Source organism: Xenopus tropicalis, chromosome 6 (genome assembly GCF_000004195.4).
Source record: "Xenopus tropicalis strain Nigerian chromosome 6, UCB_Xtro_10.0, whole genome shotgun sequence".
In the NCBI taxonomy this organism is placed as follows: Eukaryota; Metazoa; Chordata; class Amphibia; order Anura; family Pipidae; genus Xenopus; species Xenopus tropicalis.
Genome location: NC_030682.2, coordinates 4,929,209 through 4,941,677, shown reverse-complemented (window position 1 = coordinate 4,941,677; position 12,469 = coordinate 4,929,209). Strand labels below are relative to the sequence as shown.

Below are 12,469 nucleotides of genomic sequence, written 5' to 3'. Positions count from 1 at the left end.
GTCCCACAGCCGCCCCTCTCTATCGGCCCTGCAGCGGGATTAACCCCAGTCCACAGCCGCCCCTCTCTATCGGCCCTGCAGCGGGATTAACCCCCAGTCCCACAGCCGCCCCTCTCTATCGGCCCCTGCAGCGGATTAACCCCCAGTCCCACAGCCGCCCCTCTCTATCGGCCCCTGCAGCGGGATTAACCCCCAGTCCCACAGCCGCCCCTCTCTATCGGCCCCTGCAGCGGGATTAACCCCCCAGTCCCACAGCCGCCCCTCTCTATCAGCCCCTGCAGCGGGATTAACCCCCAGTCCCACAGCCGCCCCTCTCTATCGGCCCCTGCAGCGGGATTAACCCCCAGTCCCACAGCCGCCCCTCTCTATCAGCCCCTGCAGCGGGATTAACCCCCAGTCCCACAGACAGTGCAGGGAGGAGGAGGAGGAGGAGGAGGAGGAGGAGGAGGGAAAAGCACTTACCCAGTAGCCCAGGCTGGAGATGTGAGTGCAGGGGAGGGACAATGCCAGGGACACAGGGGAGGGAGTTACAGGGGCAGCAGGACACAATCCCCAGCCGGTTCCTACAGAGATCTCAGGAAGCCTCAGGCTGTGGGTGCCGCTGGTTTGCTTATAGTACAGCCCCTGATACAGGAACTTTTCTCCCTTCCCACTGATACTGCTTTGTTTAAGTTCCGCCCACCAAGCTGGACCAATAGCACTGGCCGATTCTCCCTGCTCCCGGCAGAACAGTTTGCCAGCGCCATTTTCTTGGTGGGCAGATTTTGCTTTGAGGAATGGTAGTGTCTCGGCTGTTTCTTTGCTTAGGAATCAGTAATTCTGTGATGTTCCATGAGCCGGGCCCCTGTATCTCTGAGCCCCACAGCCGCTGCCCGTAGCATCACATACCTGCTCTTTCCCTCTCTTGTACATATCTTGGCTCCCTGCATCAGGTTGTTGGGTTTATTTGCCCTTTTTATTGCCAATGGATTGTTCTACTCATGTTGTTTAATAAGTGAGAAGTTTTGAGTCAGGGCCATTTGTTTAGCAATTTCATCCTAAAATGAATGTCCGATTCTTACCAGCTTTTCAATTGGTTGGTTGTAAACTCAATAGGGAAGGGACTGATGGAATGATGTATTTTTATTCCCTGCTTATCCCTCCTTTATTCTCATTGTTAGCAAGGAATTTGCTTCTATCTACAATTCTACAAGTCCTTTAAAGGACATGGAAAGTGTAATTGACATGAAAAACTAGTGTTTCATACTGATTTATTGAAAATGTCCCCACACCCCACTAGCCCCGCCCATCTGTTCCACTTCCTGCTGCCTCCTTTCCCAGGCTGTGCAGGGGGGCGGTGGCACTGTAGGATAGGAACCAATCAGCAGCTAGGCTGACCTGATAGGGAACTGAAGCCTGTCTGTGCTTGTGTGAGTGCAGGGCTGTGATTGGCTCTCCCCCTCCTACTGTGCTTCTGGCAGGGACCGTTAGGACACGCCCACCCCTCATGTGAAACCCAGACAGGGACCTGAGAGGATCTATAGGGAGCTCCAATAAAGGGGCCATTGTTACAGATAGGGTTAATGTTTAGCCCAAAGGGAAACCAGCACCGTATATTATTCATAATTGCCTACAGGGTTAGGGGTTCTGTCCAACACACCCCAGAATCTACTTCTCTCACCCAGCAGGGGCATTTCTCCTGTTTACTACTTGCTCTAGGGCAGATATAAATGTCTGTGCAGTGGTATTACAGATCATGTTGGAATATCGACTCCCCATCATACTACAGATATATTTTTATGTCAACATTTTTTTCCTTTTCCCTTCAGGGGCTTGCAGATTTCAACACCAAAACATCCACTAAACCTTAGTAACATCTCTCCCAAAAGCCGCCAGTACATAATACAGGCCATGTAAGGGTTAACTGGCCCAGTCAGCTACATTAAATGTATTGTGCTGGTGAAGGAACACCATTCAATCTGATATTAGCAATCAATCAAGTGCAAACAGGACTGGCTCTGGTACTGGGAGTATCTGGGCAGGTCCCACAGCGGTGCTGGTTGGTGCATATGGAACCAGCAGGGGAAACCAATGAATAGAATAGGGATGAGCGAATGTTTTCGCCAGGAATGGATTTGCGGGGAATTTCTGCATTTTGGTTGGGTGTTCATCCCATTTGTTTTCTCCTTGTCTCCAAAACCAGGAAATTCTATTCTATTCTGTAGGTTTTCTACAGTTTTCCCTTTTATTTCAAAACTGTTTGTAATGATTTTAATATCTGTATTTTTGTAACATCTCCCAATATTCCTGCCCTGTTTTCAACCTCTTATAATATTACACTTAATACGTTTTGTCCTTGATGTTCTAAAGGAACCCATAACCAGAAAGAATGTAATTGTGTGCTTTAACCCTCTGCATGCTGATTAACCACTTGACTGATGGTAGAAAGCCTGTGGGGCTCCTTTATCAACACTGGGCAAATTTGCCCTTGGGCAGTAACCTATAGCAATCAGCTGCAGGTAGAACAATGAATGCAACAGTTTTATCCATGGGCAGTAACCCATGGCAACCAATGTGCCCAGTGTTGATAAATGAGCCCGTGTGTTTTAATTACATGAAACTCCTACATTTTCCTACCATGTATACAGGTTTGGCCCCCACCCAAAGCGCGCCATTTTTTTGTATCCCCTCCATTCCTCTGCATCATCACATTTTCCTAGAACAAATAGCAGCTTTCAGCCGACGGCCATTTTCCCTCTCACACAAGTTCAGTGATGCTGCTAGACTGGGGGGGCGTGTCGGGTAACCTGAGTTGAGAAGAACTGAGCATGCTCAGCAGCCAAAGTAAAAGGGGGGCAATGGGTAGAGGAGAAGAAGGAACCCCAAGTAATTATGGGGATGCTGCAGCCTTACTATTAACCTTTGAACAACAGGAGTAGTGGGTAATTAAAGATTTCAAAGAGGCTGTTGACCGACATTTTTTGTGGGGGGGTTTCCATGTCGTTTAACCCTTTTACTGCTAGAATACTTTGGTATTAGTCTCTCATCACCCTAAAGGTTTGTGAGTGGTGGCAGCAAGTTTTGTTGAATTAGTGGGTGTTGGTATTTGGGGTGCTGTGACGCTAGTCTAACCTGTGTGAGAGACTGAGCAAGTGGAATTATCATAAGATGCTTTACCTGCAAGGACTGTATTACATACATTCTTGGCAGTTAGAGCCTTTTTTCTGTCAGCACCTACAAAATACATGCTTGGCAGGAAAAGCTTTAAAACTTGTCTTTTTTGTTGTTTTAGTAAAAAATCTCCCCAAATACCTTGCTAGCACCCCCTAACCCTGACACTTCCTGCTGGTTGTTTCCCCGGCTGTACAGGTGACCCAGAAGCTCTCAGCTCTTTGCTCTGAAGGCTGCCAGTCAAACCCCATTTTGTTGGTGGGCAGCTAGCATATCAATGGACCTGGCAGACCAGAAAGGATGTATGGGGCTCCAATAATGAGGCAATTTTACCTTTTTAACTGTATAACCAAAGTATTTAGGTATAGTGCCACCCCAGGCGGCAGTGACTTCGCTCAAATGGCTGCATGTAATGTCACTTCCAGCACGACTTGTTCCAGACCCCTCGCCCCCCAGCTCTGTGCCCAGATTTCCACTGGTGGGTCTGGGGCTCATTATATAGACACCCGCCCTGTGGCGCCCATATATAAACACAGCCCTGTGTATCTCTGCCTACATAATGAGGATTAGGGATGCCCAGAATCCAGTCAAATCTGAGCACTTTTTGTGGGATTCAGATTCGTCCGACTCCTTTCGCATTGGAACCCTTAAAACCACATGATTTAAAGCTCTGAACAACTGTTGTTTTGCATACATGGTGCTATTTTTTGTTTTTATTTGTCCCAAATATAAATAGATTCTGCTGACTCTTGGATGGAGGGTTTGAGATTTGACAGGATTTAAAAAAAGATGGCTTCAGTGCAGCGGATACACAATAGATCCCAGGGACAAAGTCCATTTGGCACTACATGTACATTTAATAAGATCTGATAATAATTTGAAAATAGAAGCAGCTTCACCCTCGGTGAGTTTTTAACAGTTACAGGCACCTCAGCTTTCCCAGTGTGAAACATCTGAAAGGTGATTTCCTTCCTTGGTGCAGTGCTTCTCCTCCAGCTGAATTACAGAGTAGAGAATAACTATCATCCACGATTTATCTTTCTAAATATGGAAAAGACTTCTGTTCTATGCAAAGCCCTGGGCTGCAGGGTTGGACTGGGCCGCTGGGAAAAAACCCGGTGGGCCCCGGCAGCCCAGACCCGACCCTTGCCGGCACTGCCAGACCAACAGTTTCCCTCCCCTGACGAGTTAAACTGACGCGCTCAGGGGAGGATGTCGGGCGGGTCCCTTACGGGGGATTAGGGAGGCTCAGTGGGGGCCCCTGCATGTGGTTATGGGGTATAGCAGGGACACCTAAGGGGTGCGGGGGACGCAGCTGACAGGGGGTACCTGCAGCACCCTGTATAATTATATATATATATATATATATATGGGCGTCCCTCGGGTGCCTATATAATTAATATAAAAAAGAAATAAAAACCCTCCCCAGACACTGCCAGATGCTTACTGGCCAAATCTGGCATCAGATCAGAGCTGGGGGTTCCCATGGTGATTGCTGGCAGGGCCGTAGTTAGGTCCGGTGCCACCCTAGAAACAGCCCTGCCCTGTAACAACTGTCAAAACAGTATTGCTGACAAAGGTTTTTGCCCAAACTTTATTCCTGAAGAGACTTTTCCCGAATATGAACTCTCTGGTGCCTACGAAGTTCCCCTTGCCCAGCAAAGTTCCGCCCACATTCTGCACAATGGTACGGTTTACTGCCGGTGTGGATTCTCTGGTGCCGGATAAGGCTGGACTGGCTGCTTACGCATTTCCCACATTCCGTGCAGGTATAGGGTTTCTCCCCTGTGTGAACCTTCTGGTGACTGAGCAGGTTGTCCTTACGTAGGAAGCTTCTCCCACATTCTGTACACGTGAAACTTTTCTCTCCTGTGTGCACTTTCAGGTGGGTGTAAAGGTTGGTCCTGTCACCAAAGCATTTCCCACATTCTGTACAGATGAATGGTTTCTCCCCTGTGTGAATTCTTTCATGGCTTTGAAGGTTGTGTTTGCGAGAGAAACTTTTCCCGCATTGTTTACATTTGAAGGCTTTCTCCCCCGTATGAACGGCCTGGTGGACGCAAAGCTTCTCCATGTCAGAAAAGCTTTTGCCACACTCGCTACACGTGAAGAGCTTCTTGAACCTGTGAATCATTTCATGCGCTGAAAGGTTGCTCTTTAGAGAAAAGCATCTCCCGCAGTCTGGGCAGACGTGGGGTTTCTCCCCTGTGTGACTTTTATAATGACTTTGAAGGTGGCTCTTCTGGGAGAAGCTTTTCCCACATTCTGTACAGGCAAAGGGCCTCTCCCCCGTGTGAATCTTGTGATGGCTCTGAAGGTTGCTCTTTTGGGAGAAGCATTTCCCGCACTCTGTGCATGAGAAACGCCCGTCTCTGGTGTGAATTCTCTGGTGTTTGTGAAGCTGCTCCTTATCAGAAAAGCTCCTCCCACACTCTGTGCATAGGAAGGGCCTCTCCCCTGCGTGAATGTTCTGGTGATACTTCAGTTGGCTTTTTCGATAGAAACTTCTCCCACATACCGGACACATGAATGGTTTCTTCTGCATGGGAGCCTGCAGGTCTGGGGACAGACTGAGTTTAGCGCTTACACATGTCTCATATTCCATACAGCTGACAGGTTTTGCTTCTGTATCTATATTATTAGGGGTATTACTGCGGTTCTTTGTAGCACTGGGATTTGCACAGATGTGAGCAAGAAGGTTCATCTCTAAACTGAAGCTGCTCCCACATTTACAGCAGGTAATCCCTGGTGCTTCCGACCTTGCTGAGCCGCCCTCATACCTTGTACCAGTCTCACTCTCCCAATCAGTCTCAGCTTTGTACTGTACTGGCCCTTTAAATACTCCATTGTCTTCATTCTTCGTCGTGACAGGGTCTGGAGTGCAAGAGGGTTCCGGTACTTGTGAGCTCCAAGGGGATCCAGACAGTTCTAATTTTACTCCATAGTTCATGGAACAATCTAATAACAGAAAACAGAATAAGAATTAAATTGTATCTACTTACCCTATGCAGAGAACAAGGGGACAACCTTAATAAACTCAATTTCTCATAGACTTGGAGAAAATATGCTGCCTTCTAGAACTTGCTCACCAACACATCAACATATTGTGTGAAAAACAATATTGAGCGAATGAATTGTACTCATCTAAATATAGAAGGAATGGGCTTTAAACAGTAGTGTTTTTCTGACTGATTTATTGAAAATTCCCCCAAACCCCACTAGCCCCGCCCATCTGTTCCACTTCCTGCTGCCTCCTTTCCCAGGCTGTGCAGGGGAGTCGGCGGCACTGTAGGATAGGAACCAATCAGCAGCTAGGCTGACCTGGTAGGGAACTGAAGCCTGTCTGTGCTTGTGTGAGTGCAGGGCTGTGATTGGCTCTCCCCCTCCTACCGTGCTTCTGGCAGGGACCGTTAGGACACGCCCACCCCCTCATGTGAAACCCAGACAGGGACCTGAGAGGATCTATAGGGAGCTCCAATAAAGGGGCCATTGTTACAGATAGGGTTAATGTTTAGCCCAAAGGGAAACCAGCACCGGATATTATTCATAATTGCCTACAGGGTTAGGGGTTTTCCTTTATCCATTAAGTCTATTTATCCAAAAAGTAATGCACCCACCAAACCTAGTACATAGCTCCTCTGTTGCACTCTGGGACATAATCATTGAAATATGCAAACAAAGTATCTAAATGTGAAAATCACCACAGATTTTCTTCATCCAATCTCACTTAATACATATAATATACGGCCATAACCTTACCCATAACCTATAAATGGTTGTGCTCTGTCTATTGTAGTTTATCATAATAAATATAATTTTGTATATAACATGAGTGGCTGACCCATCCCTATGTGATAAGAGATTCATATAAAGAAACAGGGAACCAACCAACACAACTTGCTTCTACTTAGTGAAAGTAAATTACTGTTTTTAATACTATACTAGATGTAGCAATATACTAAAGGGCAGCTTTAAGATATAAAGGAGAAGGAAAGGCATTTGGGCATGTTACTGCCAATACATTCGCCACATTAGTGCCACCTAGAACCCTATATTTATTCTGCAGAAAGCTTTACCCTACCTGATATAATTCTGAATCACGTGGCTTTATCACCCCTAAAAATTCTAGTGGAAAAGTAGGGGCAGATTAATCACAAGTGTGAAATTCACATTCACCACAGAAAAATTCCCCTGCTCTATTTTTATGGGATTTTTAGAGGCGTATTCATCAACGGGCAAATTCTCCATTTGATCAAAGTCCCATAGAAATTGAGAGAAGTGGGATGTTACTATGGCGAATGCTAATTTCACACTTTCATAAATGTGACCCCTAGGCTGGTCATACACGGTAAGATCTCACCAAGCGAGCGGATCTTCTCCCGATATGCCCACCTATGGGTGGCTGATATCAGACTAATTCAGTTGTTTGACTTTAGGACCCAATGACTGAATTAAAACGGACGGTATATACGCTGTTGGTTCGGGAACTGCATCAACGAGCGAATGCAGTCCCCAAACCAACTGGAAAGTCAAACCTGCCCGATCTCAGGCCAAATGTTGGTTGGGTAGGCCCGTCGTTCACCTAAATTCACCCAATATTGCCCACCCGTAGGTGGGGATATCAGGAGAAGATTCACTCGCTCGGCGACCTCACCAAGTGAGCGGATCTTAACATGTATGGCCACCTTTACTTAAATAAATGTGACTCAGCTTGCAGTTTCAGCTTTTTACAATACACCATTGTTCCCTTTGCCAAGGTGTAGTGTGCCAGGACCACAGTGTGCAGGGGGATCAGGGTATAGTGAGTACTTGGGGTAAATACCAATAGGTGGATTTCCATGGGAATGGCAGTCTCCCTAAACCTTCCTTACTCTCAGCCTGTGACAGTGTAATGATCTTAGTGACAGGTCACAGGGTAAACTGTTTCATAGCCAATGAAACATATTATATAGTTATCAAAAAAAAAAAAATAAACAAGAAGCATTGCCCTAAGTTTGGAAGTCTGGAATCAAAACCCAGCAATGCTAAACAGTGCAGCGCCACTAGGCAACGTAGGGAAATCATATATCTCATCTGAATTCCTGGCTACTTACCCCCATCAGAGACTGGAACTACTGAGCTTTCCATTGGGTTCAGATAATCCTCAGGGTCCGGTTCTTCCTCCTTTATCTTTATCTGTAATATTTCTGATTCAGCCAATGGGGAAGCTGCCAGTAAGGGAGAGACAGGGCCGTGTAAAGCTGGGAGTAAGGGAGAGACAGGGCCGCGTAAAGCTGGGAGTAAGGGAGAGACAGGGCAGTGTAAAGCTGGGAGTAAGGGAGAGAAAGGGCCGTGTAAAGCTGTAAAGCTAGGAGTAAGGGAGAGACAGGGCCGTGTAAAGCTGGGAGTAAGGGAGAGACAGGGCCGTGTAAAAGTGTAAAGCTGGGAGTAAGGGAGAGACAGGGCCTTGTAAAGGTGTAAAGCTGGGAGTAAGGGAGAGACAGGGCCATGTAAAGCTGGGAGTAAGGGAGAGACAGGGCCATGTAAAGCTGGGAGTAAGGGAGAGACAGGGCCGCGTAAAGCTGGGAGTAAGGGAGAGACAGGGCCATGTAAAGCTGGGAGTAAGGGAGGGACAGGGGCGTGTAAAGCTGGGAGTAAGGGAGAGACAGGGGCGTGTAAAGCTGGGAGTAAGGGAGAGACAGGGCCGTGTGAAGCTGGGAGTAAGGGAGAGACAGGGCCGTGTAAAGCTGGGAGTAAGGGAGAGACAGGGCCGTGTAAAGCTGGGAGTAAGGGAGAGACAGGGCTGTGTAAAGCTGGGAGTAAGGGAGAGACAGGGCCGCGTAAAGCTGGGAGTAAGGGAGAGACAGGGCCGTGTAAAGCTGGGAGTAAGGGAGAGACAGGGCCGTGTAAAGCTGGGAGTAAGGGAGAGACAGGGCCGTGTAAAGCTGGGAGTAAGGGAGAGACAGGGCCGTGTAAAGCTGGGAGTAAGGGAGAGACAGGGCCGTGTAAAGCTGGGAGTAAGGGAGAGACAGGGCTGTGTAAAGCTGGGAGTAAGGGAGAGACAGGGCCGCGTAAAGCTGGGAGTAAGGGAGAGACAGGGCTGTGTAAAGCTGGGAGTAAGGGAGAGACAGGGCCGCGTAAAGCTGGGAGTAAGGAAGCGCCTTGGCGCCTTATTAATAGGGAAACGTTACTCACCGGCCCCAGGAACGGGATCCATTTCCCTCTTTATTGTGGGCAGAGGCTCCTCAGTGTCCGGCTCTTCATTCTCCCATTTCCCCTCTAACCTCCTTGGTTCCATCTCTGGAGAACCTGACAGCAAGGAACAGAAACCCACCATATAAAGCTGCCTGTGGGGTCTAAACATGTGATAAAGAGGAGCATCAGTGGGACTGGGGGTTAATCCCGCTGCAGGGGCTGATAGAGAGGGGCAGTTTTGGATTAATCACACATGACTTTAATTACTATACTTCAATCTATTGTCTGTAAAATAGTCTGTATACTGTAATATTAGAGGGTGGATCCTATGAGCAGTCCCCAGTCCCACAGCCACCCCTCTCTATCGGCCCCTGCAGCGGGATTAACCCCCAGTCCCACAGCCGCCCCTCTCTATCAGCCCCTGCAGCGGGATTAACCCCCAGTCCCACAGCCGCCCCTCTCTATCGGCCCCTGCAGCGGGATTAACCCCCAGTCCCACAGCCGCCCCTCTCTATCAGCCCCTGCAGCGGGATTAACCCCCAGTCCCACAGCCGCCCCTCTCTATCAGCCCCTGCAGCGGGATTAACCCCCAGTCCCACAGCCGCCCCTCTCTATCGGCCCCTGCAGCGGGATTAACCCACAGCCGCCTCTCTCTATCGGCCCCTGCAGCGGGATTAACCCCCAGTCCCACAGCCGCCCCTCTCTATCAGCCCCTGCAGCGGGATTAACCCCCAGTCCCACAGCCGCCCCTCTCTATCGGCCCCTGCAGCGGGATTAACCCCCAGTCCCACAGCCGCCCCTCTCTATCAGCCCCTGCAGCGGGATTAACCCCCAGTCCCACAGCCGCCCCTCTCTATCAGCCCCTGCAGCGGGATTAACCCCCAGTCCCACAGCCGCCCCTCTCTATCAGATCCTGCAGCGGGATTAACCCCCAGTCCCACAGCCGCCCCTCTCTATCAGCCCCTGCAGCGGGATTAACCCCCAGTCCCACAGACAGTGCAGGGAGGAGGAGGAGGAGGAGGAGGAGGAGGAGGGAAAAGCACTTACCCAGTAGCCCAGGCTGGAGATGTGAGTGCAGGGGAGGGACAATGCCAGGGACACAGGGGGAGGGAGTTACAGGCAGCTGGATACAAACTCTGGCCTGTTCCATGTTGTGCCTCCTCAGATATCAGCTCTTTCCGGACTCTCAGTGAGGGGAGGGGCCAGGTTTAGGGGAGGGGGAGGAGTTAGGTTTAGGGGAGGGGAGGGGAAGCAGCAAGCTGTTAAGCTCCTCCCCTGGGAAGATTACTTCTGTCCGTTTCTAACAATGTTGCTCAGTGTGGGTCCCGCCCATCTGATTTAACCAATAACACGGTTGCTTTCTCTTCAGCGCTGCTACTTATCAGGGAGACACTGCCATGTAATTATTAGGCAGCTTTAACAATGTGACAGTAGGAAAGATGCTTTTGTTATATTATATCAATGTAACCCTTTCCTGTTACCCCCCCCCCCAGAAGAGGGACACACCCAGCATACACAGGCTACTTACCTGCTGGCAGGCAGCCCAACCTACAACCCACTGTGATTCCTTTCTGAGAGACTGGAAACCTGGTGCTTTCTCCACATGGTTGCTAAGGGATACACCACAGGGAAACCCACCATGACATAAAATAATAAAACAGATTTGGCAACTATAAAGAACTTTAGGAAAGCAATAACTACAAGTGGCATCTTTTGGATTGTAAGCTCTTGTGAGCAGCCCTCTACCCTGTATCTTCCAACAATACTACATGACCTGACCAACCAATAACATTACATTTAAATAAGGGGAGTATACCCCATTAGTGATGAGCGAATCTGTCCCGTTTTGCTTCGCCAAAAAATTTGCGAATCTCTCAAGAGATTCGTGAAACTGCGAAAACGTTGCACGTCAAAAAAAAATTGTCGGCCGTTGCTATTCTTTTGTCACTCGCGGCTATTCTTTTGTCGCTCGTGGCTGTTCTTTTGTCGCTCGTGGCTATTCTTTTGTCGCTCGTGGCTGTTCTTTTGTCGCTTGCGGCTATTCTTTTGTCGCTCGTGGCTGTCCTTTTGTCGATTGCGGGTATTCTTTTGTCGCTCGTGGCTGTTCTTTTGTCGCTCACGGCTATTCTTTTGTCGCTCGCGGCTGTTCTTTTGTCGCTCGCGGCTATTCTTTTGTCGCTCGTGGCTGTTCTTTTGTCGCTTGCGGCTATTCTTTTGTCGCTCGTGGCTGTTCTTTTGTCGCTCGTGGCTATTCTTTTGTCGCTCGTGACTGTTCTTTTTTGAGGTGCGACTATTCTTTTGACACGGGCGACAATTTTTGGATGCGTGGCAAATTTTTCCACGCCGAAAAATAATATGCAAAATAAAAAAAAACCATATTGGGTGGAGTTCCCCATTAATTAAGAAATATCAATGATTGTTGTTTTTTCCTGCTCTGAAACAATAACTGACAAAGACTGGAACTGGTTCTTTAGAGAAGCTGGGGGGGGGGTTGGCAATTAAATATATTGGACAGCCACAGATATGTCTATAATAATAAGCTTCTCCTCATCTAGTGCATGTGCGGCTGCCGCTGGGGGAAGGGAGATGTTTGTTTATACAGAACTCACTATCTCTACTTATACAGTCTGATTAACTGTGGGGGTGGGGGAAAACAAAGGTAGAAACTAAACTGGCATGAATGAGGAATATAAAAGTGCAAGTATATATATATATATACAGTATATATGTAAAAGCCTTTCAATCTGCCCACCAACAATATGGCAGTGCCTCACTTAATCAGTGACAACTGTGAAGGGAAAGTATCTGTATCTTATTGGTCCAGTTAGGTGGGTTGAGCCAATCTGAGCAGCATCACTGGCAAAGGACATTGGTTCACTTTTTAGGGGCGGGTCTAAAGCAGCCAGCGCTTCTCTCACAGCCCAGGGAAGTGCTGAGACCTGAGAATACGGAACAAGAAACAGACTGGGGATTGTGTCCTGCAACTCCCTTCCCCTGTGTCCCTGGCATTCCCCTCCCCTGCACTCACATCTCCAGCCTGGGCTACTGGGTAAGTGCTTTTCCTTTATCTGCTCTATCTCTTTTTTGCTTTGTTCCAGTATTTACACCAGTCACATAGCTGCCCCTTGTACCCTACAAGCCCAGA

The 12,469-nt window shown here is 48.4% G+C and overlaps 2 protein-coding genes across 3 annotated transcripts in view; both read right to left on the bottom strand.

The window, feature by feature from the left end:
* The window catches only part of LOC101730917 (gastrula zinc finger protein XlCGF57.1-like), a 66,659-nt gene extending 56,211 nt beyond the window's left edge, over window positions 1-10,448 (bottom strand). The window contains exon 1 of the mRNA XM_031904273.1: window positions 10,372-10,448. The gene's annotated coding sequence lies outside the window, so the exon portion shown is untranslated. The remainder of the gene's footprint in view (window positions 1-10,371) is intronic.
* hkr1 (HKR1, GLI-Kruppel zinc finger family member) lies at window positions 1,790-10,574 on the bottom strand. Of its 2 annotated transcripts, none has more exons than XM_004919018.4 (4): window positions 10,372-10,574; window positions 9,325-9,438; window positions 8,244-8,390; window positions 1,790-6,108 (listed from the first exon to the last, which is right to left on the bottom strand). In XM_004919018.4, exons 1-4 carry the CDS (start codon window positions 10,472-10,474, stop codon window positions 4,745-4,747), a joined length of 1,728 nt encoding a protein of 575 aa, XP_004919075.1. In that variant the 5' UTR covers window positions 10,475-10,574; the 3' UTR covers window positions 1,790-4,744. The 2 variants fall into 2 exon arrangements, with proteins under 2 accessions (XP_004919075.1, XP_002941411.2); XM_002941365.5 differs by having other exon boundaries at window positions 8,244-8,357; window positions 10,372-10,572.
* Between the last annotated feature and the right edge of the window lie 1,895 nt (window positions 10,575-12,469).